The sequence below is a fragment of the Melospiza melodia genome, chromosome 9 (genome assembly GCF_035770615.1).
Source record: "Melospiza melodia melodia isolate bMelMel2 chromosome 9, bMelMel2.pri, whole genome shotgun sequence".
In the NCBI taxonomy this organism is placed as follows: domain Eukaryota; kingdom Metazoa; phylum Chordata; class Aves; order Passeriformes; family Passerellidae; genus Melospiza; species Melospiza melodia.
In genome coordinates, this window is record NC_086202.1 from 4754600 (window position 1) to 4781812 (window position 27213).

Genomic DNA, 27213 nt, shown 5'->3' on the forward strand with positions numbered 1-27213 from the left:
CTTTTTTTTTTTTTTTTTTTTTTAAAGGAGAATAATATATTTTACAATTTATATGTCTTCTGTTTTTTCCTTCATGTGAGAAATGAGGTCAACATTCCCATTTCAGAATTTGCCAATTATAATTCTACAAACCCATTAGTCCTTGCTAGTAGCTGTAAGAATGCATGGAATTAAGAGTATTTTTAAGGTTTCTATCAGGCAAATGAATTGATGTAGTGCTGCTTCATCAGCTTCGGTTTTGTTGATTTAATAATTTTGGATGGTCCTCAAACACTATTTAACACCCTGTATTCTGAATTTTGTCTTTGTAATTGTCTCTTTGTGAGAATTCCCAAAAGCGAGGTAATTTCAATATTCAGTGATGGACACTGTGCAGTGCTGTGATGAAAAAGGTGAAAACATATTTATGGAGATAATTCTCTTCACTTTCCTGACACAGTCCCTGTGTAAAGCTGTTCACAGCCAGGCCAGCTCAGATGTTGGACCAAATATTTAAGTTCTCGTGCCCTACAGAAAAGTCAATCTGCCACCAAAGTATGAGTCCTTGAAACTGGTTAATTTTATCTGTGCACCACATTTATTGAAGATGGCAGCACTTGGAGTGTTGGATCTCTCATTTAACTCCAAATCCAGCTGCTCTTATTTTTGCTGTTTTGCTGATTATCTTAGCTCTAATTAGGCAATATTGTCAAGTGGAATTTATTTGGTTTGAAAGCCTGGAGCTCCTGCTTTTCCTGGCTCTGCCATATTTCACTTGTGGCCTTTACAGTAGGAGCTGGCTGACAAGCCAGTTAATCTACACAAGAGATGTTTTCTCTCCAATTTTCCAGGAAAGGTTTAATGGGAGATACTTTAATGAGGCCTGGTTTAACTAAGACCTTATTAATTTTACAGAGGTATCACAGTACACTCCTCTGAAGTGTTGCATGTAATCTAGATGACAATTCATTATTATAAATGATTATTTTCTTTCTCTGAGTTTGTTTAGCTGCTGACTGTATGGAGTCTACAAGTAAGAGTATAATTAATGAACAGGGTATATTAATGAGGTTCTATTATTTATCCTCAACCCTGATGTTAAACACAGCCTAGTTTGTAAAAAGTACAGCATCAGGACTTGGATGGGAATTGAAGTCCCAGAATTCTATAGAGGTGAATGATGTGGAGGCAGGAGGGAAAAGTGGAATCATGGATTGTGTAGTCCATCCCTTTACTGCAATACAGGTTGAGTTATATTTGTGTTAACTTTTAAAACCTGTAGGATGTGAGCCAAGGGCCTCCCTTGATACACTCCTGCACATCTCTGCCTTGGTGTGAGTATATAACAATATATAACATATATAATACGTAAAACATATATAATAATATATAACATGTTCTAATCTATTCTTGTTCTTTAGTGGTTATCGCACTGAAATTCTTTTTCTTAATGTCTCACCTAAGCTTTTTTTCCTAAAGAACAAGATTATTATTTATTTGTTGTTTTTGTAGTTAATTTTACAGGGTTTTATGCAACACCCTTAGTTTTAAACCTGATGGCTCCCAACATGTCTCTTCCTAGTCTTCTCTAAAAATCCCAATCAACCATCCACCAAAAATACCCCTCAATTTCTTCCCCAGCTCTCATTTTTTAAGCTGTTTGTAATTTTTTTACGCAGCCTAGAAGATTTTCATCAACCAATGTATTTTTGTCCTAGAGAATGGTGGCTAAAATTAGTCCCTCAGGTGCTGAGGTCAGCTCGTAGCATTTGTTTATATAATATGAGTTACTGCCTTCATTGTGCTGAGGATGATAGCAACCTTTGGAGGCAAGGAGAAAAGGTGGAAAGGAGGAGAAGAAAAGGGAATTGTGCAAATACAAAGTTTTCAGAATGGACTAAATTGGGATATGGGCTGGGTTATTTTTAGTGTCAGGGTTCGTGACTACGTGACTGTGAAAGAAAATCTGTTTGTGCTGTTGAATTTCTCTGCTGTCCATTGTGCTTTAGCTAAGTCTGTGTTAAAACTTGACTGTTTCTTTCAGGAGAGAATATTGCACTAAATGAGTTGACAGGGCATATAGGGTTTTATGGTTTTTCCTTCCACTGCTTATGGAGATCTGTTGGATGAATTGTATCTCCCTTATAGTAGTAAATTATTATTTATAGTATTACAGTAAATACCTGAAGTGACAGCTCAAAGTAAAAAAATGAAGACTAAAACCTAGAGAAAGGCTATGATAGTACTGGGTTGCAGATGATGGTAATTAATTGTGTTTTCACAACACCAGCATATCCCTGGTAGGGGAGCAGATTATTTCATGTCATCCTGTGGTAGCCACCACTGTTACTTAGATGCAAATAATTTAAAAACAAACTTGCATTTTCTTTAATTGGTATTAGAGACAGTAGTTGAAGTTTGTGAAGTTTGTGGAGTTGGTTTAGCAGGCTCTTGGGTGGTTCTGAGTTTCCCCAAAAATCCTTGAGGGCTCCAAGAGGCTGCACAGAGCAGGGCCCAAGCAGGAGGGTCAGTGGAGAAGTGAAATATTTTTGTTACAGCTTCTTTAAAGTTTTTTCTCATTCTAATAAAATCAGTTCCCAGAGGCTTTCAAAGGTTGCCTTATTGTGGAGACCTGGGAGCTTGACGAGTTGTTGCCTTTTCCAGTGCAAATTAAAAAGAAACCCAACAAATAAACAAAAATCAACAACCTCAAAGTCCTCCTTGGTGTTTTCAGACACTGCCCCGAGGTTTCTGCTTGTCCTATGGGAATTAACCACTGCCAAAATCTTTATTTATTACTAGTTATTCTCAGCTGAAGAGTAGAACTGTTCTGAAAGGAATGGCTGAAACTGTTCAGAGCAATTATTTGCTGTGTTAGATGTGTTGGATAATTTGGGGATTCTTACTAGAAAGGTTTCAGGGGAGTAGATCATCCTTTTTAACAGATACGGTTTGCTTCCTCCCCTTGCCTTGTTCAGAATGAAAACGTTTTCACAAATAACACTGAGATGGGATGACAAAAAAGGCTGTGAAAATTACTCCATTGTTCATTAATTGAAGAAGAATGGGTCTGTGGAGCAAAAGTACATAGCACCCAAAATCCATCTTTGTCCCAACACAAATGCACTGTTGTTCTGTGAATGGACAGAAGACAAGATGAGCTTTTTGTTCCCCTGGTTATTGATTCTATTTATTTATTTAAGCTATTAGGGCTAGTGTTCTCAAGGGGTGCTTAGTGATAGCATGGGCAGTGTATCCATGATTTATTCACTGATTTTTTTCTTATGTTCTTTCCATTTTAGTCTTTACCAGTTGGCATTGTGTGGCTTGTTCATTGCTTTTAACTATCTTCCATTCAGGGAAAAGGGAGGAAGGTGGAGAGATGTTACAGTATGTTTTGAGGCAGAAATATTTAGGACCGTTTTTGGCTGCTGTCCTTTAGATGTGCAGATCTCCATTCAACTTTCTTGACTCAAACTGATTAAAGTTTTAATCGTTTAAACTTATATTATGCCAACAAATATTGGCCTAATGTATGCTAAGCATACGAGTGTTTATAGCACTTTGCTGTCTATTTTAGAAGTGTGTTAAAAGTGCAGGGAAGTGCATGAAGCTGCTTTCTTCTTTCCAGATATGCATGCACGTGAGTACAGGGTGCAGCTTATTGATTTTAAAATAAAGCAGGGTGATTGCCTGGGCAATTCTGAGTTATTTTTAACTCTGAAAAGCAGGGATTGTAAACTGTAGAATGGCAAAAAAGTGCTGGACCTCTGTAAGTACAGTTCTAACTTAATACTCCCCTAATCCTGTATTGGTGGATGTTTAATACACCCTTGAATTACCAAGTTTTGGAATGATCAGGACTTACACAGCCTATAGTATAGTTGCTAATTCCAGCCCATTTGCCTCCAAACTTGTTTTTTAACGTGAAGGTGTTTATAAAGCAAAGTTTTCAGGTGTTTATAAAGCAAAGGTTTCAAACATCTGGAATTAAGAGAAAACTGAAGTGTTGATGTTTCAGCTCAAAGACTTTGGGGGATACATAATGTTAAACAGTCTGTTTTCCTAAACATGCAAGGAGACATTTGTGTACCTTAAATGGCAGTAATTCAGATGGAGGCATAATGGGGAACGTGTTCTGCCCAGCTGAGAGAAGTGTTGGGCACTTTTACAGGGCCACAACCTTAATGGATGCAAAGCTGCACAAGGAGTGACTGCTGCAAAACCTCCCATATAATTTCATTTTGTTCAGCTTGTGTGATAAAAATGAACTTACTTGACAAGAATTCTAGGATTACAAGTTTTATGTTTTGTTTATAATTATGGAGACAGAGTTTAATAACAAAAGGAGGGGTTTGAAAACAAGTCCATGTCAAAAAGAACATGTTGAAAGGATACAATTATTTTTACTGTATTATGTCCTCAGGCAGTTTTTATTTCCTGCAAAACAGCTTAACAAAAATTCAGTACATCTCCATCTAGCCATGTTTTGTGTCTTATCCCTCCATTTGTTTAGTGTCCCTATTCTTGGATTCTTTCATCAGCTTCTTATATCTAGCATGATCTCAGAGGGAACGAATGCATTGAAGCCCTGGAGCTCTCTCAGTTCAGTATTTTTTCTGACAATTAATGTAGCTACAGCCTGGTTTTCAGTTTGGAGGAGAAGAGAGAAGAGAGAAGAGAGAAGAGAGAAGAGAGAAGAGAGAAGAGAAGAGAAGAGAAGAGAAGAGAAGAGAAGAGAAGAGAAGAGAAGAGAAGAGAAGAGAAGAGAAGAGAAGAGAAGAGAAGAGAAGAGAAGAGAAGAGAAGAGAAGAGAAGAGAAGAGAAGAGAAGAGAAGAGAAGAGAAGAGAGGAAAGAGAAGAGAGAAGAGAAGAGGAAAGAGAAGAGAGAAGAGAAGAGGAAAGAGAAGAGAAGAAGAAGGAGAAAGAGAAGAGAAGAAGGAGAAAGAGAAGAGAAGAAGAAGGAGAAAGAGAAGAGAAGAAGAAGGAGAAAGAGAAGGAGAAAGAGAAGAAGAAGCAAATATGTCTAGGGCTCTGGGGACACCTCAGAGCCTCTTCCAGTGCCTGAAGGGGCTCCAGGAGAGCTGAAGTGGGACTTGGGACAGGGATGCTGGAGTGACAGCACCAGGGGGAATGGCTTCCCACTGACAGATGGCAGGGAGAGATGGGATATTGGGAAGAAATTCTTTACTGTGGGATTGCCCAGAGAAGCTGTGGCTGCCCCATCCCTGGGTGTTCCAGGCCAGGTTGGACAAGGTTTTGGGATAGTGGAAGGTGTTCCTGCCCATGGCGGTGGGATGGCATGAGCTGAGCTCTGAGGTCTCTTCCAAGCCAAGCCATTCCTTGGCTCTGTGACTGCAGGATGATGGCAGCTGGTGGGGGCTGTGGTGGCAGTGTGGATTTTGGGGGCTGTTGCCTCTCACAGCTGGTTGGGCTGGAGGTGGATGTGGCCCCACTTCACTCCCTATTTTCCAGGCTGGGACACCACCAGCCATCCCTTCTGGGGTGCCAGAACTGTCATGGTGTTGCAGCCCAGGGTTTTTGTTCTGACCTGGTGCAGGGATGGCTTCAGCTGAGCACTGTGGCTGGAGCTGCACGTGCCAGGATGGTCCCAAGGTGGTGGGATGCTCTCCTGCTGAGGAGGGGCTCTGGGAGAACACAGAGGCTCTGTTTACAAATTCCCCTCTCCCAGCAAACAAAGCAGGCTTGTTTAACAAACCCTCCACAAACAACACGGACCTAAAATTAGAGTGCTTGTTTCATGAATGAAAACCTACTATGAAAATAAACATTTTTAGGGACAATAGGAGAAACTTCTTTTAAAGCGCACGTGTTTTGATGGTCTGGAATTTTTCTGCAGATACTCATTGATCTTTTGTGCAGATAGCTGTTGCTTTGGTTGCTGTTAAGGTTTAAGTTCTAACACATGCTTGGAACACTGGTAAAGTGAGCCTCTGTATTTATTTATTCAGTTTTTAATCTGCAGATGTAAGGGAGACAAGTGGGTTTAGATTTTTTGGCAGAGATGCATTACTCTATCCTTGTAATAAAAATTGTAGACACTGAAAGACAGATTTATCATTGCCCATTTTCCTCCTTCAGCTTTTTAGTCTGAATAACATGTTTGTATGTGCATTGGGGATATATTACCATGAATTTCACAATATTATTTAGTCAGGATCCTGCAGAAGTGAAAGTTTCACTAATGAACTTTTCTGTGCTGTTGTCTCCCTTTGTCCTACAATTTTGCTCTTTTTCTCCTATCCTAAAGTTACTGTTAGTATGTATTTTCCTGTATATGCCACTGATTTTGAGGTTGTTTCTTCAGAGACAGGCTGTGTGCATTTCAGTGTTGAATGACTAAAGATAAATTACTTGGTTTTTACTCAATTTTTCATTGCTGGGCTTAAAAAGACTTGTCTAGTGTACCATGAATTGGTAGAAAACCTTGAAGTTAAAAATCTCATACTGTTCTGAATTACTGGCTTCAGAATATTATTTTTTGTTCTTAGATGTATGAAAACAGCTAGAAATGAAAAAAAACTAGACTGACAAATTTTAAAGTGACCTTGTTTTTCACCATGATCTAATTGTGTAAAGTTTTAAAACCCCACATAGCAAATCTTAATCTAAAGCCAACATCATGCATCTGAATTCTTAATTAGGAGTATATTTCAACTTGTGAATATCAGTGTTTCACAATTTGCAAAGCTGTCAATTAGTCTGTTATTTATTATGTCTTGAAATATTCCACAGGCTGAGCCGGTAGCTGGGCATTTGAGAAGCATGAAATTATTTATTCAGTATAAAGCTACCCTCACCCAGACTTCCTTGGGAAGGCCTGATTTGCTTGCCCTCAGAGTCTGGATGGATTTTTGGCAAGTTCTCTTTTGGCTGGGTTCTTTTAAAGCCCTGTTGGAGGCTGAAGCAGGACTTTGGGGAAGTCCAGGACAGGAGTGGTGTCCCAGTGGTGTGGGAGAGCTGATCCCTAGGGCTGAGCTGGAAAAGGGGCTCTGAGTGGGATAAAGGGTTGAGTTTTGGAAGGTTTGGGGCTCCAAGGCAAAACTCCCTGCAGAGTCATTGGAGAGACACTGGGGAAGATGGGGAAAGCTTGGACACACTGATGGACGCTGGGGAAAAAGAGCTGGGAAGTAAGCACAGAACACAACATCTCTGGAGGCAGACATGAAGGCAGAGAAGAGTCAAAAAGGTCAAAAATGCAGAGAAACTGGGTAGGAAGAGCAGGTTTCCATGTGCCCTGTTGGTGCATAGTCCTGGACAGTTTTATCCAGGAGCTGGGAATGAAATTGCAAAAGCAATGCAGGAGTTGTGCATGAGTAAATTGAGTAAATGGAGACTTGATAGATACCTGAAAAATAATAGATAGATATTGTAGATATAATAGATATAATAGAGCTGATAATAATAACAACAGATATAATATAGCTATATTCTATAATAGATAGAATATACCTGCTTTCCTCTTGTATTGTCCTTTAGAATTGTTGCTTAAAAGGGTGAGGAAAGTCAGGTTGGGGTTGAAGTGAGTTTTATGTCACAAAATAATTTCTTGTCATTTTTCAAAGAAGAATAAGAAACTAATTTACCTTGGTTCGCTGTTTGGCACCTCATAACCATAGCCAGTGTTTCTACAAACAAAAATAAAAGATTGTGCACCCCTCGCACCCATTTCTATCATGCTGGTATTCTAATTCTGTTGAATTTTCATTTTCTGCTTCCTGATGCATAGTTGTACAGAAAAAAAAAATTAAAACATGCTCACTTTCATTTAAATTCTCTAAATTTAATTTTGTTTATTTATGTTTTGTATTAAGTAAACGTGGCGTGTGGTGTTTTTACTTTGATAACTACATAGCAGAAGCCACTTTGACAGGGAATTAATTTAGTTTTCCTGTGGCAAATGTCCATAAACTACAGATGAAAGCTGTTCTTGCAGATGTGACTCCAGCTAGTGAGGTATTAATGATGAATGTTTAATGAATTAATGAATGTTTAAAGCTATTTGATATCAGGGTGACAATTCTGTGCCTTTAAGGGTAAAGCATGGGTATGACACATTAGGTTGTGCATATTTTTCCTGTGATTATTTCACCTTATATTAAATATAAGAAAACAAACTTTAACACTTAATTTCATACATTTAATTTAATGAACTCAAGGAATATTGTCACTTTATGGCAGCCCTTCAAGAGAAGGATATGGGATCCACATGATTGAAGCAATCATTGCTTTTTCTGGTTATTTTTTTGGGTTTTTTTTTATTCTTTTGCTCCTTCCAGCTGCCAAAATAAACTCCTTTTGAGATAGACCTGAGTCAACAGAGTTGGTGTGTCTCTAATGAAGCATTCTTCTTGAGGCCCCCACTTGGATTTTATCTTTTTGTCATAGTTCTTTTTAATCTCCCTTTCCAAGTTTAATGCTAGGGTCTCCTTAAGAATGTCTGCTCCAGATTCAAAGTAAACAAGGTCCATTTCAGTAATCATAGGATTTTTATTCCCTCAAACACTTTGATTTTTTTTTGTAGTAAAAAGGCAATTAATATTACATTTTTTCTGTAATATTCTTTAAGAATATCAAGTTGTTGAAAAAGTTGGCTAAAATTCAAGGAAGCTAATAGCCTTCAAATGTACAAGCTTAATTCTTCTTTATTACTGTTTTCCACTGAAGTTTCTCAAACTGTGCTGCTTTTTTTAGCATTCTTGAGTAGCCTCTCTACAGATAAGACAGATTCTGACTTCCAGCTCCAGAACAGTCTGTGTGGTACTGTCGTTAATTATCTTATTCCCAAGTGAATTTTAGATTGCAATTTCCAGTAAATGTTAACTGCTTTCATATATTTTATTTATGACTTTTATTTACAGTCACAAAGTCATTTTTCCTGTAAAATGTTTTGAGCACACATTTTTTCCTGTAAAATGTTATGAACCTTTGGAGTTCATAGGGAATCTCAATCTCTAAATGTGCACAAATCCACCTTGAATTAGAAACATTCCTTGGAATCTCAGTCTCATGTGGATGTTACTGTTCTGCCAGTTTAGTGTCACTGGTACTAAATATTAATGCATGAGAGAGATAACATGGCAATATTTAAAGTTATGGAAAATTTTCACATTCTTAATAATATTCTTGATATTCTAATGTTCTTAATATTCTGGTGGCAGTCTCTGGAATTCCATCCAGTAGAATTTTTCTGTAAGTACCAGAAGTATGCAACTTTTTTTGTGTTTGATGTACACAAAAAAAGAAAAGTTTATGCAACAACATTGAAAACTCAACTTTGTTTCAATAGTCTGTTTTAATAAAATGCCATTGCATTGTGTACAGCACAGATTAGGAGATAAAAACGGGGAAAAAAGAAAGGAACTTTGGGAAATGTAAATAGTGCAAAATAGACTTATCATAGTTTGGTGATGTACAATAATTTAGAAAATATGCTTTTAAAGTGGCCCTAACTTTATGTAAGCTTCATACTTGTATTTATCTTTGTTTCTCATTTTCAAGAGTTGTCTTCAAACTTATCTGTGATTTGGGTATTATTATTTCAGCTTTGCATAAACAGTAATCCTAGGGCAACCCAGAATCCACAAATTTGCTGTTGCTGCCATCAAAGGTCAGGAACCCTTGGTAAATAATGCACTTTATTGGTCTTGAAGGGACCATTTTGTGATGTTTGTACTGTTGGCTCTGCAGTGTGAAACACCATCTCCAGGGCAAATTCAGCCTGATGGGTTTAATCTGAATTGTGACTGCTAGTGAAGTCTTAAGAATCACAAATGTAAAATTTGTGTGAATATATCTATCCGTCTTTCTTACTGAGAGCAAGAGGAATGGAGTGGGAGGAGGCACAGATATTTAATGTCCTGTGTCTGAGTTAAGGAATGTCACTGTCTCTGGACACCCACAGGTTTGAGTAAATCCCTAAGTGCAAAGAACAGGAATATAAAAGATTGACAACTACAAATCTTTAAATTAAATTTTCATAAGTATTCATGTAAATATATACAGTCATCAAATTTTTATGTTGTAATTCCTGAACATAAAGAATTTTTTCCTCTTAAGTGCAAGCCTTATCACTACATTTATTCCAGACCCAGTGGCTTTGATGCTGTGACTTTTAAGAGAGTGGCTTTAGTTGCTTAGAACAAAGACAAAACTCTCACTTTACTGCTCTTTATCAATGACAAAGGACAAACTCTTAGCAAGAAGTCTTGGAGGAGAGAGCAGGGCTGGAAAGTGGCTGTGAGAGGATGCCCAGAGCTGTGTCTTATCTCCAGCTCTGGCCAGTTGCATCCCAAGCTGATAAGGCAGAGATGATGCAGCAGCCCTCTAAAGCTCTCAACCACGCTAATTACTGCTCACTTTACAGCTTGAGACCAGAATTATCTCATTGATTAATCCACTGGTGTTAGAGGGGAGAGCTGCTGGAGTGTGGGCATGGCTGTGGTTCATCTCAGGCAGCACTTTGTTGGCTCCTTGGATGCTGTGGATGGAGTGTTTGAATATTGGTGTGCTGCAGGTTGTAGCTGGGAGCCCCCTTGACCTGTTCTCCTCAGTGAGCGCAGGGAAAGATAATATTGGCATAAAAAAGGAGGAAGAAGAGCTTCACAGACTTGGAGACTAAAGGGGAAAAAGGAAAAAAAACATCAGAACCTTTCCCAAGTGTTCCCTTTTTGCCTCAGCGGAAAGCAGTTTTTTCTCTGGCAGCCCATGAGCCTTTTCAGACACCTGCTGGCTGTTTCCCACTATAAAAAACAAGCTTAAAATGTTCAATATTTCAGATAATTTCTAGGAAAGGACAAGGGGAAAGCAGCTATTTGGAGTGTACACTAAGCTGTGAAGATAGCAAAATCCAAACAACTCAGGAGTAGTTCATGTTGGGAAAACAAAGAAACACTAAAAGTTTCTGAAGGTGTTTTGTTGGAAGGGGGAGCATTTCTTTAAAAGTACTTCTTTGCAGAGCACCTTAGGCAAATAGAGTGCTGAGATTTACCTTCAATCTCAATGAAATTTAAGATAAACTTAATTTAATTCCACTTTTGTGGTGGGTTAAGAACATGTAAGTAGTTAATAGCCAAATAATTACATGGTAATTGTAGGATACTGAATGTGAAACTTGGCTTCCTGCCTTTTTGACTTTCACTCATTATCTTAATCTGTTTTACACTTACCTGAAACATTCTGTTTACCTGGGGGACACTATGAAAACCTTCTGAAAAGCTAATTTTTTAAATGTTTTGTGAAGTACAGCCAACTATGAATATATAGTCAATAATTGTAGGAAGTTATTTTGTTTGACATGTAGAAACAAATGTCAGAATTATTTTCACTTTGGGTTTATCATCAGTTACTACTCTTAATGCATTACATGGACTTGGGAAATAAATAAAAAAGAGGTGCAAGTTGGCAAATTATTTACAGATTTGCTTTGGACAGTTTAAACATCACTGAGGAACATATAGAAAGACAATTAAAAGTAATAATGATGTAATTAATGGATCTAGATAAATATTTGAAGTAGATGGCTTTAAAGGTCCTTTCCAGCCCAAACCATTCTGTGATTCCATATTTCTTTTGGAAATACAACATCAAATTTTATTTGCATCTCACTTACAGGAATTTGGAGGTTTACATTGGAATTTTATATTCCAAAGAATGTATGAGAAGGTTGGGTGTTTGTTCAAACATGGAGTTTCCATGTTTGAGGTGCTTTGGGAAGCACCTTACAGCTCCCTGGCTGCCGGTAAAATTCCCATTACACAGATTTTGTGATGATGTAACTAAATGAGAATGAACACATCTTTCTGAAGAGCAAGGACTGGCACTTGAGTTCTGTGAGCTGCAAAATAAATTCTGGCTATTATTCATAACATCTTTTAGGGATTACAACACATTATTCTTTAATGAAACAGAAAGGTGGCTAAGCTCTCAGGAATGCAGCTCTGGGATCCTAAAAATGTGCAGTCCATAATTATTTCAAAGTTTGCAGCTTGGACAAAATCTGCTTGTTTGATGCTGGCCCTGCAGTTTCAGGCAGCCTGGTGAGATCCAACTTGTTAATTCAGTTACCCAATGATGTAACTCCTTTTTGGGGTAGATTTTCTTGTAGGCTGAATACTTTTTGATGATAAAGGTGAAGTCTCCAGCCATCTCTCCTGGATAAACAGAACTGCTTGCCTCATTCTGTGCCTATTGCTTATGGGGTTTTTGTTTGTTTTAAAAAGATGTTTAAAACGGTGATTATGAGGAGTGAATTTGTGGGGGTAGTTTTGGGGCAAGGGGGAGGATTTTGTTGTTTTTCTCAAGTCTTTTGGGGCTCACCCAGCTGGATGCCATGTGAGAGAGGCTGGAAGCACAGAGGGGTTGGGATGTGCAGCTTTTGTCCAGGCTGGGAGAGCACAGCAGGTCAGGTTACCAGCCAAGGGCTCTCCTGGGCATCCAGAAACTCCATTTCTGGTTGTGGAAGGAAATCAGGGAGCAGGGGGCTGTGCAGCACTCTGCCATGGGGTTTGGTTTTCAGGGAAAAGCTGAATTCCATAACCCATGGTGGGCAGCACTAAAGGGTTGCTGTTGGTCATTTGGGGTTGCTTTGTTTGTGTAGCCAGAGCAGTTCTTCTTAGGCAGCTGGCTGGAAATGGAGTCTTAATTCACTTTTAATAAAAGATCAATAGCTTTATTGTGGAAAAATAGAATACAGCTGTAAACTGTACCTGGTAAAAGAATTAAATGTGAGTTTAACCTTCCTGTTTTGTTTTCTCAGTGCTACTGGTGCTTGACCTTCATTTTTGAGACTGTTGTCTTTCTTGGTAGTTTTACATTTTAAGTTTTACTTAGACTACAAAAACAAACTCTGCTGGTGTTTTTCATCTCAACTGCTTACCAAATCCCTCAGATTTTGCAAAATATTTAAGGAGTAATCTCCAGACTAAAGGCTCATTAAAACCTTTGCCCTTCCTGTGGAACAAAAGTTCAGAGAAGTTCTGGCTGATTGTAATTTGAAAACTGTAAAACAAAAACCATCATGGTGTGAAGTATTAATTTAGGCTTGGCAGTCTTTCTGTAAAATTTATTTCCAGAAGCTTCCAATTAAAATGCAGCATGGCTAATTGTATAAGGGAAAGCACCTTGAAGGTTCTCTATATTATATTGGAAGAAAAATGCTACAAATACTAGTGACAATAAAACATCTTGCAGGTATTTTTTACTAAAAACCAGTCTCATTTATGTTGGAATGAGTTAACTTGAAGGAACTGTGTGTTCAGGAATTTCTTAGCCATACTAATTTTCAGAATTGCTTTTTAGCCAAACCATTTGATAGATTAGTTAGATATTTATCTTTTTGTATATTTACCTAATCTTTTTGTGGCTTTAATCTAATTTGTACCTTTAATCTAATTTATACCTTTGTTATACATTGGGTTGTTATGCTCCTTGAGCAATTCAATTTAAAAGGTTTTCCCCTGTGGCTCTTTGCCCTTTTTCAAAGGAAAAAAAAAAGCAAAACTGGGGAAAGGACGGGTTAACAAGGATGGTTAAAGGTATGGAATACCTCACCTCATAGTGCTGTAAAGAATTTAATTCCCTTCAGTCTGATGGAGATAGCCCAGAATGGTTTGGATTGAAAAGGACCTTGGAGATCATCCACTCCCATCACCTTCCTCTAGACCAGGGGATTTTAATTCCAAAAATATTTCAAAAAAGCTAATTTTGTGTCTTGGATATTTCTTGGCAAAATGTAGAAGCAGAGAGAGAAATTATATGTGCAGTTGTTTTGTATTGACAGAGTTCATTTCATCTGCAGGTAGTATTGGGTTGGAGAAACTGGAAACTGAGACAAGTGCTTGGGGATGGTCTGTAAGAGGAAACTTCTTGTTGAAAGTCTTGTAGTTAAATATTCCCAAGATGGTCTGGACAACTTAAACAGTTCTGCTGTGAATGAGCTTGTATATAATGAGATAAAAGAAAGCAAAATGTTTTCAGTTGTGAACTCTTACCATAGAGAGAATCACTTCTGAAATTGATGCTGATTTAATCTGAAGCCAAAGAGAAATGATTTTCAAAATCAGTTTTGCAAATGTGATTAAGTTCTAGTGTGATAAATCCCTTTGCAGCACTTCCTTTCAGGAGATCCCCTTTCTATTTTGGATTTATGTTGGGTGTATGCTGCAAATCAATATTAAGAATAAGAAGGAATATGAATAGTATGCTCAGAGGCAAATTATTTAGATGATGTAATCATTTTAGAATGAGTAATGAAATTGGAACATTTTTCTTGAAGTACAGATGCTCATGTACATGAGGCAGAATCTGTGTGGGTTCTCAGGTTTGGGTGGTTTTGCAGTCCAGGAATAAAGGGAGAGAGGAAAAGGTAGGAAGTGGATTTGTGTGAAGTGGTTTATTTTCAAATAAATAAATGTATTGGTTTTAAATATAAGTAAATACAAGGTTTTAAGTATTCTGAAGAAAGTAAGTAAATTGAGAGTAAGTCCTTATACTCCTAGTAAAAGAGTAAATTGAGAGTAAGCCCTTGTGGAAAGGGTGGGGGGAGGCAGAAGCCCTTAGAAATAATTTTATTTGATGTAATGAAGTCCTGTGGGTTCCCTTTTTAATTCCCTCAATACAGACACAGAGCAAACACTGTTCATTGGGAACTCACCTGGGCACGTCCTGGGCTCCCCTTCCTCTGGGGGTGACTCATGGGATGTGGGTTTGAGCAGCAGAGGAAATAAAACACCTTTACAGGAGAGCTCTCTTCTTCTGCTGGTGTGTTTGGAAACACTTCTGGGGAGGGAGGATATCAGAGAGAACCAAGGGCTTCTTTCACTTTTGCCTCTGGTTCCACTGCGTGTCCTGGGTCACTGATGTGTCATCCCCACAGCCGCCGGTGCATCCAGGGAACTTCATTAACAAGCTCCTAAATTTTAGTGTTAGAAAATATCTAAAGGAAGTCACCTCAAAACTATTTATTCCCTTTGCAAATTATGGTGTTTTGATGCCCAAAATAAATATTGAATCGACAATGATAGGTTGGATAATCAATTTTTCCTGTTACTGTGCTGCTCAGTGCTAAAGAAGGGTTTTTCAAAATTATAACCAAACCAGTAATGCTGCAATGCAGTTAATTTTAGAATTCTGTAATACTACAGAAGGAAGTGGGAAATTTGGAACAGGGCTGCACAGTGACTTTCATGTGTGGGATTCACAAATGTGATAAATTTGAAGATGTGGGAGCAGGATCTTCAAGGGAAACTGAGTGCCTGGGCTGTCTTTTCTTAGAGCCATGAGTTAAATTCATGCTACTAGGAAAGATTAATTTGCCACTTGTGTTTTCTGTGTTCAAGCAACAGCTCTGAAAGACAGTTCCTTGGCTATTTCTGCCTTCTTGGCCAGTTGAGAAAATGTCTTTAAATCAACAAGTAATTATGTTCTAATTTTTTAAAAATATGACTGAAAAGGCATATTTTTTCCCCAAGTTCTTAAACTGTTTCATCTGGGTAATGATGATTAAAAGTTCTTTAAGCACTACCTTCACACAGCTTTCAACTATTTCTGTTTAGAGAGCATAACATTTCAAAGTGGTTTATTTAAAAATGTCACTTCCATTCTCTGGCTTTAGAGGATTTTCTGGGCCTTGAGGTTTAAGTTTCTGAATGGAATTGGAGGAATATTGTTTTAATTTAATATAAAAATTTGCCTTTAATTAAAAATTACCCCAACAAAACCAACAGTAGTAGTTACAAGTCAGTCCTGGATGTTTTGCAAATGAGATAATCAGTCAGACAGACCTTTTTAGATATCTACCTCAGGTATTTGACATGGCTCTGCATGAAGCTTGGTTATTTTTATCTTTTTTTGCACAGACAGTGCAAGACTTTTTATCACAGATAATTCTTGTATTTCCTACTTAACGGTTTACTGTTGGTGGGAAATATTTTTAAAAAGTTAATTTTTATTTAAGCATCATGAAGAGTTGAGCAGTAAGAGTATCAAAAGGTCTGGGGATTTCTGGCGGTTCTGATTCCCCAGAATTGGGTGTTCCTGCCTAGGAGTGTCCCTAAAGCAATGTCTTCACCCCCAGGCTGCAGCCACAGGAAATTTGTGTTGTCCCTTTCCAAACCTTGCTCAGCTTCATGGAAGGCTTTCTTTTAAATCAACATCATCTCAAGATTATAATCTTAATTATCCATTTAATGTAATTGATATGAAGAACTCTTAATAGCATCAACTGCAGAATGACTTCAGATAATGCCCAGTCTTATAATTTTTAATTTATATATTTAAACCTTTTCATTCTCTTTACTGTATGGCTGTTTTTCAAGCTGAGATATGTAATGAGTTTACAAGTGAAAAATTAATTTTCTGTTGCCACCATATGGCTGTGAATGTTGAGAGTGTTTGGATTGCATGAGTAATGCCTCAAAGATAGAATTTTGACTTAAGTTATAGGCCACTGAATAATCTTATTTTAAATCAAATGAAGATCTGATTAGGGGAGGTTATTATTGCTGAGGTGGTGATTTTCTGTGTAGCTGGAGGGAAAATAATTAAGGCTGTTTAGTTTCTGGGAATGTCTGTAAAGAATATCTTCTTAATAAATCAACTAAAAAATAGTCGAATTTCACTAATCATTACCTGTAAGCTAATCCAGGAAAAGCTCTGTGAATTAAAGTGTTACTATTTAATCAGCAATGAAATAAATGCTCCATCACTAATGTAATAAAAACAGAGTCCTGCTTACTGTTCAGTGGGGTTTTTCTATTGGATTTTTTTTCTTTTTGGTCTCCATTATTTGCTAGAATTACCAACACTTGAGATGAGCTGCTTGTGGAGGTGCTGAGATTTTTAATGCTGGCCCCAGCTCAGCAGAGCTCCAGAGAATAACTTAAACACAGAGTTCCAGTAAGCAAAGCCAAAACTTTGCTAGTTCATCTTGGATATCATGGAAGTGTGTTTTGTTAATTTTACATTTTCATCACGTGCCAAGGTTGAGTTTGTGCTCCTGAGATGGTGCTGAAATGACTAAAGCCTGCGATTTCACTGAACACTCATTTGCTGTAGATTAGGTTAAAAACTATTCTTGCTCTTTGGAAAATCGGGTTGTAGCCAAAGTTCTCGTGCAGCTGATATGACTGCTCTCTTTTTGGTTTCTTCTTTTCCATTTTTTCCCCCTTGGCAGGGTCAGTACAGGCCCTCTGACCTGCTGTGCCCTGAGACCTACGTGTGGACACCCATTGAGCAATGCCTGCCCCTGCTCGAGCACTCCAAGTACTCCCGCTTCAACCAGGATGGAAAAGCAGGTGAGGCTGCAAAAATGAAATAACTCTGATTTTTCTGTCTGCTTCTCATAAATCAGAATCATCTGCTGCTGAAACAGCATGGGAATCTCACCTGTAAAGGATAAAAAGTGTGCAATTCACAGCTCCTGCAGCAAACATTTATCTTTTAAGCAATGCACATTTTAAGTATATTTTGTCCTGTAGGCTATAAGTAGTTCAAAATTAACACATATTGCTGCCTTTCAGATTATTTTCAAATTGTATTTGTTATTCTGGACATGAACAAACCAATAAAATAATTGTTCCTCACTTACATTCCTGTTGCATGAATGCATAAAGGAATTAAATTGGGATCAATACAGGGAAGTGGAAAGACTGGAGAGGCTTAAAGGTGCTTTTGTAAAGAAACAGAGTGGCAGATTTAGTTTCACAATCAATTAAACATTCAGTTTAATTAATGTGGATATGAAGAACACAGTAAACAGCAGAAGTACCTTAAACATCATGATGTAATGTGATATAGTTTTTACACATTGTGTAAAACAGGTACTTAATTATTTACCAGCCCTGACTGGTTGAAATTGTTGCTGACCAGAGCACAGTACAGTGATGCCACTGGAAAACAAGGCAATCGAATGAGAAAAAATACATTAATTTGTTTTAGTTACTGATCTCTGGGCCAATGGCAGGCCCCAAGGGAGCTGTGTTAGACCATGCTTGGTGTGGTGCTTGGGGGAAAGAGAATAACTTACCTTCTGTTATTAATTGCAACTTGTTGAATGTCCTCTTTTTGAAGTTTTCTTTCTCCTATGAGTAACAATTGAGTGTGGCTGTGATATTTTTCAGAGATGTGTGGCATTATTCAGGTTAAAAGCACTGTGGTTTGTTTCTAGACACCAAACACAGATTTACCTGAGTCTCAGCATTCTTCAGCAGCTACTTCCTTTTTTTTACATGTTTTTACTCTTTTTACTTTTTTTTTTTACCGTTTGATCCTTTTACTTTTTACTGTAGTTTAGTAGGATTCCCATGGCAGTTAACTGCTCAAAAGGCAGAATGTAGATAAATTAAAGGAATTTGAAATGAATGCTTAAGCAGGACTGTGAAGTTCTGGAATTGCTGTTGAGTTCCTTGCTTTTCCTCAACCTCTGCCTGTTACTTGGTTGCTCAATGGAAACATTAATAATAATAATAATAATAGTAATAATAATAATAATAATAATGATGATAATAACTGCAATAGCTGGATTCTAATAAATCCATCATTGTTAGATTGGTGAGGGGAAATTGGAAAAAAAAAATTACAAAATTAGGTGGAAGAAGGGAATGATTTTGGAGGCCAGTGGTGTTTGGGACACTTTTGGTGTTCAGAAAGGAGAGAGTGCTGAACTGGTGCCTGTGAAAGTGTTTATAACCCTGTGCTAGCAGAGGGGCAGCATCTTGTGCATGGTGTGAAATCCCTGTGGCATAGCAGGCGTTTGGAAACCACAGGAAACAAAGCCCTGCATCATTATCAGCCCAGAATATCTCACTGCAGACACTGCTGGAGCTGGGACTTGTGTCCTGTGGTTTAAGGAAATTAAAACATAGCAGCACGTTGAGATGCTCTGGGCCTGCTGGGAGCTCGTGGGCTTTGGGGGTTTGGGTTGCTGCTCAGAGGAAGCCATTTCTCACCAGTGAAATCCTCGTTCTTTACTCTCTCCAGCAGTCACTAATACCAGTTTAATGAAGTTACAGTGAATTTTAGAAAGAGCAATACAAATGGTCGTGTGCTTTATTCCCCTTGAATCAGCTTTCTGTGGCACTGGCTGTAATTGTGTTTGTTAAGTGGGCCATGGTTTATCAGGAGTGGGACTTCCAGCCCTGAAACCCAGTGCAATAACCAGAGCCAGTAAACAACTGGGAGAAATGGTGTGACTTTCATTGCTGCCTGGGGCAGTGAAGGTGTCACTGGCAATGGCCATCTTCTCTTGCTGTCTGTAATGGCAGAAAAGTTGGGAAATGTTGTCTCACAGTAATTTGTATGAGACATAATTAATGTGTTCATCATTTTCATGAATTTTTGAATATGTTTTCTCTCCTTTAAAAAAAAAATCATTACAATTTACATCATAAATTTACCAATTGCACATGCAGTAGAGTGTCTTACGTGTTTTGATCTTTCAAGCCTCTGTAATATAAAAAGGATTTTTGAGTATCCATACACATTGCAGAGCTCCTTCCTAAATAAGATCTGCTTTTACTTTTCTGGAATAAAAATAAAAAGATACTCATGAAAAGTGGCTTTTTATTTTAAAGCATAAGAAAGTATCAATTTGTATAATTCATGCCTTGGAACAGATTCTTCATTTTTGTTCTATTCACTTTGAAAAATTTAGAAGACCTGACATCATCTTATAAGTGAGAGAGATTAATGAAGATTCTGATATTAATAACCAGTAGCCAGGCATTTATTTAGGACTAAGTGAGTAGTTGGTAAGGTGGTGCACTAATGGAGGGTTTGGATACTGATGCAATCTGGAAATTGAGATAGTGCTGAACTTCATTTAATAGCCAAAGTGCAGATGGAGATAGGCTAAAGAAAGAAGAATTAATTAAAAGCTTGCTCTGCTGTCAGTGACTTTGATAACAAATCAAACTGATGAGCAGAAGTCATTCACATGATAGCATTTGCTGAAATATTCCTGGCCATGGTCTGCCTGCCACACCCATTGAGTTCCTCCCAAAACTGCTCCTCAGGGTTTTACCTCATTGGTGTCTTCCCTACCAGCTGGGCCCATGAAATAAGAGCTCTGTGGAAAGATCTAGAAATCATTTATTTGGTATCCCGGCAATATTTTTGTCCTTTCCATTTTCTAGACTAACTCAGTGTCATGTTCTCTCTCTAATATCTGTTGAGATTTTCAGTTTGTTGCTCCTGGGAGCAAAAAATATCTCCATGGAGTAAAATATCTACTTTTGGGATAGTAATTAAATTAGTGGGAAACTTCAAATCTTTTTTCCCATCAGTGCTGGACTGTCAAGATGTTTAAAAAGCAACTTCAGATGAGGGCAGATACAATCTCACTCTGAGAGTGGTGTCTTGAAGCCTTCATAGTTACATGACTGTGTCACATAATGTGGGCTGTACTTGGTGAAGCCAGGGTGAACACGGGGCTGTTACCCAGGTGAAAAAGCTTTATCCAAATTTTTAGGCATGGCCCACAGCAATCCCAGTGGTGGAAGCTGCTTCCCACCTTCCTGTGTCTGCAGAAACACTGTGAGCAGAGCTTTGAGAGCTGCACTTCAAAAGGACTTCAGTGCTTGTTCTGTCTTAACCATTTTGTTTGCTGAAGTTGATAAATTGGCTAAGCTAATACACATCTGTTCAACTTCCTGCAGGTCTAATAATAGAGTGAAATCAAAATGGCACCGAATGGAATACATTAATTAAAATGAAAGTATTTTCTTCAGCACATTAGAAAAAAAAAAACTTTGCACATAACAAATGCATAACACAGGCTCCTCTGCCTTTATGTGTTCTTGGAGACAAGACACTCTTTGCTGCAGAGGGTATGGTTAACACAAACCATGATGGATGCAGAAGGGTGGGATAAAGGCAGAGAGAGACACTTCTGGGTTTCCTGGTCAGTTTTATAGTAGACTTAATTATAGTCTATTAATAGACTAAATAGTATTAGACTGAACTGAACTTTTGTAAACATCACAGTGAAGGAAAGTTTCTAAGAGAGGGATCTAAGGAAGTTTCTTTGTTGTCTTTCAGAGCTTATGGAGAAATCTTTTGCAGTAGAAGAAATTAAGAGACACATAGCAGTTTCCTTGAAAACATAAATTTGTCTGGAATAGGATCCTGTAGTCAGAGGTGGAACTGCAGGCGGATTACTGCCTGCAGGTGCTGGGGATGAAGATGGAGTGAAGCAGAGTGGGGGAAGCTTTGAAAATTAGGATCTCTGGTGTGATCAGGGTGTGGGAGCTGGCAGAGACATGGATAGAGGATGGGAGGAATTTTGCAGTGGTTCATGCAGGTAGAACAGTGAGAAGGGCTTGACAAGAGCAAGAAATAAGTGGCGGTAGGGTTCAAACTTGAGCATGTTACTAGATACTTGTAGAGGTGTGAAGGGAGGCTGTTATTTGGATACACCATCTAAAGAGGTTTAAAGAGATTACAAAGCCAGAAGATTCAGCAATCACCTCCCACTCCTTGCTGCAGACCAGGCTTTGCATCTGCCACCTCCTCACAGCACTGAGGACGTTTTTGCTTCCAGCAGAGTGGAAATCCTTAGCAGAGCTCAGGCTTTAGGCTGTGCCCAGCGGGTGTGAGCCAAAGGGATGATGGGCAGTGGGATCCAGAGGAGAGGATTTGTCTGTTCTGTGCTTTCCAGCGCTCAGGCTGGGGCTGCACAAAGGACAGATGTTGACATCCCAGAAGCCTTTGAAATTGCCTTGTGTCCACATGCAAGCCTTAACCATGAGAATAAAACAAAACTTAAACCCAAGCCAACACTGCGTCCTGGAACACCACACGAAGCTGTGGAGAGGTCAGAAAATCCTCACTTCACACTCACAAGGGTCACTATAAAAAGCCCATTCCATGTAATACCTCCTGAGTTCATAGCAGATCATTCATTTCTGAGTTATTGAACTAAGAAAATTACTTCAGATTTCCAGTCTTTCTCTGTATTAATCTTGTAACATTTATTACATGTTTTTACCAGATTTTTAAAGCTTTTAGCTGAAAAAGCTGTTTTTTTAGAAATACATCTTTATATGTATATTTATCTATCCCGCTCATAGTAAAATGCAAAATAGTGAAATGCAAAGTAAAATGCAAAAAGTAAAATAGTACAGTAGTAAAATACAAATAAAAATCCCAGTACTTAACAACTTCTGGATCCTCTTAGTAGTGATTGCATTATGTATCTTAGTGCTTCTTTCAAGCAACTGAGTGTTATTAGTTCTAGTAAATAAAACTTAAATAAAACCAGAAATCTACAGGCATGTGCCGTTATACAAAACTTTTTATTTTAAATGTATGTTTTTGTGCATAAAGCTTCCACTAGAAAAATAATTTGTCACAAGTGTTTCAATAACTATAATTTCTAGTGTTGTGTTTTTAAAACATTTACTGTACAATTTTTAGTGCACTTTGTGACCAAAGAGTATTTCAAACAGGTTTTATACTTATTGTGTATTTGAACACAAGTATTTTATTGATTTTTTTTTCCCGTCCAGTACAGAGACTGTTTAATTTTACAATATATGTTAAAAATCTAGTATGTTGGTGTGATAGTGGTGTTGTTCCCCTCCTGCTTTGAACAGAAAAGCCACGATCACATATTTGTGTCCTGTGGTTGCCATTTGGTCACGTCTCAGAGTTCAGGCCCCTGGCAAAGGGCTGAATCTCTGCAGGATGGATGTAGGCAGAGGGATTTGGGTGTAGGCAGAGGGATTAATGCAAAGGCCAGGATGTGTTAATGTTTATAAGGGTGGTGTGATGCAGATTAATGTTTACAAGGATAAATGCACTGAACTTCTCGACATGATGAAAATGTGGTCGCAAAAACTGTCACAGATGGAAAACATTAAACCAATTGTTCAGAGCTCTGCAATCATCTGATTTGGGAGAAATTGCTGCTTTGCTCTTCAACAACTGCTGCTTATAATTTATTTTTTTTAAGATAGTGTTGTGTACTTCAGAGAGTTGGGAAACAGTTTAAATAAACTCTGATGGATCACGAACTCAGGTCTTCTAAAGAAGTAACTTTCCACTATTATCAGAGCTATAGGTAATAAATTTGAATTCTGTAAGAAAAAGAAATTGCATTCTGCAGGAAAAAAGACAGTTCTTTCTAGCAGCTTCCCTAGAACAGACATTAAAAGGTTCTCTCTGTTTCTAATTAAGTTCATGAGCACTTTGAGCCATCAGAATGCATCTTTCTAAATCCAGTGTGATCCTTGAGTGTACTGGATGTTTAAACAATGAAGATAATGCCAATAAGGTGTAGCCAGACACATTTCCCCCTCACTTTTTACTGTGTTTGGATAAAATTGAAGTGACTGGCATGGGGATTTAGCCTCATATGCAGTGCTTCTGTAATACAAAGGAAATGTTATTCTCTTAATTTGTGGGTCCTAAGCAGCTGCCATGACGTGAATTGATGTGTGGGTTAGAAAATGCAAACTTTAATAAATATTTGTGATTTAAAAGTTTGGATTGATTGATATTTTGAATATATCTGCTTTTAACATATATGTACAGACTAAACCAGTGCCCTTTGAGCAGCACAATTGTCTGACTTCTGGTGTGGTGCATGAAACCTTTGGCTTGGACTGCGAAATTCTCAAAAATGTGTTAATCCACGATGACCATCACAGAGATTGTGAAACAAATGGATGTATTTTGGATTTTTTATTTTGTTTTTTGGAGGGCTTTCCTTGAAAAATAAAGATATCTTGGCATACTTCACTTCTCTTCGTGTTGAAGAGATGATTCTTAGATGGATTTATGCTCAAGATACTCTTACACCTTTTGAACATTGTGGTATTTGATTTTCCAGCAGAATAATTCTGCTTTAACTATTTTTTTTTTTTGGTGACGATTCAGGAGAATGCGGGGAAGGGCAAGGACTGCCAAATCCTGTAGGAATCATTTTCCATATGCAGAAGGTGTTAGGAGCACAAGAGCAGAAATTAAAAGTTCAATAACGCGGGACAGGCAGAGCAGTCGTGCAGATTTATTTCGTGCTGAGGACAATGAGCGTGTGGGACTGGTTTCCAAATGTGATAAAAGTTAGCAGCTGTAATTAGGCTCAGGCACAGAGCAGCCATGGAAGGGACACCGCAGGCATGTGCTGAGCCACACTCCAGCATCCACAGGGAAACCTGTGCCAGGGTCAGACCTTCTGGAAGGATCCTCGTTCACTCCCTGCTCTGGTGACATCATCCCAGCTCCTCACGTGGAACCTAATTGATTCCATGTTTTAATTAATTTAGCCAGCAAATTGATTGCTGTAATTTGATTTATTTAGCTGATAAGCTACTGCCAATTGCTTCAATTTTTCCTATTTCATGGCAATGTTTGCGTTTGTAATTCTCAGCTTGACTCTTGTCTCTGGTTTTTTTCCTCCTCACATGTCAGTGTTAATGAGGACTCCGCCCTTCTTTTTGAAAAATCCTCTGGCTGCTTTCTGCCACGTTCACTTCTATGCAGTTCAGATATTTTAATAAATAGTATTTAAGTCTCTTGCTCCTTCAGATTTTTTCCCTGTTTTCTTCCCATTTTGGAGCTGTAACTCCTTAAAGCATTATCTCTAACTTTTGTCTTTTGTACTGGCTTTTCATAGAAAAATGGTGTCATGGAATGGTCTGGGTTGGAAGGGACATTAAATGCCATCCAGTGCCACCTTCTGCCGTGGCAGGGACACCTCCCACTGTCCCAGGTGCTCCAAACCCCAATGTCCAGCCTGGCCTTGGGCACTGCCAGGGATCCAGGGGCAGCCACAGCTGCTCTGGGCACCTGTGCCAGGGCCTGCCACACTTTACAAACTTGTTCTTTTTGATCAGTGCTCTCAAAAGTTCCTATTTTTTGTTAGAATAACTGCAAAGATTTGGCTGATTGAGAATATCCTGAGCATTTTACTGTACTTCCTTTGTGACTTGTGCTTTCTGGTTTTAATTAAGAATTCTTTTCAGTGGATTTTTTTTGTGTGTTGTTGTTTATGCTTCATTTTAACTGTACTCTTATTTTGGTTTGAGTTAGTATTTTTGTACCCCAAGGCATAGGGGTCTTTAATATTCCTTAATGTATGAGTATAGCTTGAAAGAAGCAATATGAGAAAAAGCACATTTCAGCTCACTGTTTTATATAAATATGACTATTAATGTGTATTGCTGATTGGCCTTTTTGGTTTTGAGGATGACATCCTATACTTTGCTGTTGAACAAAAGAAATTATGCTTTAAATTGGGTAAGAACTGAGCTTAAATTCAAAGGTCAGAAAGATTTGGCTTCTGATTGTGGTAGAATAATTTTTGATTTCCAGTAATTAATATCTCCTATGTTTCAGTCATAAAATTTGAAAAGTTAATGTGTTTCTTCCTTTTGCAGTTTCTTTGTTTTAAAATCATTGATCATTAACTGTGACAAGGTCATGTAAACCAGATGTAGCTTTTCTTTCAAAAAAAATTCAACAAGGCTTTAGTGTTCCTCATATAAATTAACATCACCATAGTGTAACCAGCAAGGGATGGTGCTTCTTTTTGCCATTTTTACACCTAGTTTGAAAGCTGGAGTATCATGGAACTTTTAATCTCCCTGTAAATTTAATTTTTTTTTTCTTTGATTGTAAAAATGTTCATCTTTAAAAACTATGCAAATCCTAAGTGCTTCAAAATTGAAAATTAAAAACCACAAGCAACATGAAACAAAATCAAAACCCCAGCACATCCATGGGCTGAAAATGCAGCAGTCGTCAAGTGTTTATCTTCAGACTTTTTGTTCTGTGGATTTCATGCCTAGAGGTAAAATAATTCTTTTGAGATTCCATTTTTAAGCAAAATGGAAATTTAATTTACAGTGTGAGTTGCCTTCATTGTCTACTTTTAAAGTGAATCACCGGTTTCAGTTAATGACACAGATTTTAATATTTTAATTTTTGAATTAGGTTGGTTTTTTGCCTTTTCCTTTCTTTCTTTAACTATTTTATCCTGCTGTGTTGGAGGAAAAAAAATCCAGGTTCTCTGTGTAGTATGGATGCAGAATTACAAAATGATGATGGCCAAATACTTTCATGATTCTAAGGAGTTGAAGGAGCATTTAAAGAAAATTAAAATTAGAAGCAAAATAATTTCAGAGTTTAGCAGGAGTACCACATTTCTTGTGTTACCAGTCTTCAGTTAGGCTTCTTGCTAATTCTGAGTCCATTCTGTACAGAAGATATAGGAAATATTTTCCTCTGACTAATGTGGGTTGCTTGGAAGTTGGCAGTTGTCCTTTCTCCTATTTAGAAAATGGGAAAGTCAATACATTTGTCACTTTACTTTTAATTATTTCTTAATTTGGTTTCCTGTAAGTGGAAAAGAAGCACTTTAAAGGAAAGTTAGATTGCTTCCATCTCTAGATGATACCCCAGAGAAATTAAACAATGTCATTTTTGTGAGGAGTCTGTCCAAGGGGAGGAAGGCTCTAAAGAGGAGCAGCACAGGATGCTGCAGCTCAGGCTGCCCTTCCACATCACTGTTGATCAAAACCAGCTTGGCCCAGCTCAGCCACCACCAAAAAGCTGTTTTAGTAATAATTTCTGCAGAAACTTTGAGCCATCACCCTTATTTCAGCGTGGTGTTGGCTCTCAGGCTCCTGCAGAGCTCACTCTGCACTCCGAGTCTCCCTTGTCCAGCTTTGCACGTGCTTACCCAGATTTCTGAGCAGATGGAGCTGGTTTTCACTTCAGCTTCTATTAGGGAGTAATAATAAAGCTTAATGCGTGTGAAGAATAAAAATATTTGGATGTGGGCTTCCCCAAATAACATTAGAAAAATGCTAATCCACCCCTGAGCTGTAAGGAAAAGACCATGAAATTCTGGATTTCTTTAAAGAGTACACTGCTGTCCAGCTTTCTATTGCTGTGAATAAAAAAGGTGAAATCATTCCTCCTTATTTCATGCTGGTTGTTTCAGCAGGAATGCTTATCAGCATTTGAAAATGATGTTTTGGCTTGGGAGGGAGCTTGCAGTTTAAGGGGAAGTTGATTTGGGTTGTGCAGAGAAATAAGGACAGGACTGTACAGGAGTTTGTTTGGCTTCCTGCTGCTCATGTTCCTCCTCATCCCTGGAGTGTGGGAGCCTTTTTGGGTGAGTGCAGGCTGAGGCTGCCCTTTAGAATAGAAAGCAAATTCCCTTCTTGAATAGAAAGCAAATTTTTTTAACCATTTTACCTTTAGGTG

At 38.1% G+C, this 27213-nt stretch overlaps 1 protein-coding gene across 5 annotated transcripts in view; it reads left to right on the forward strand.

Annotated features, from left to right (window-relative positions):
* ATE1 (arginyltransferase 1) overlaps nucleotides 1–27213 on the forward strand; it is a 68985-nt gene that overhangs the window by 33636 nt on the left and 8136 nt on the right. For all 5 annotated transcript variants that reach the window (XM_063163083.1, XM_063163081.1, XM_063163079.1 and 2 more), the window contains one exon: nucleotides 17174–17294. In XM_063163083.1, the coding sequence (XP_063019153.1) occupies nucleotides 17174–17294 (121 nt within the window). The remainder of the gene's footprint in view (nucleotides 1–17173; nucleotides 17295–27213) is intronic.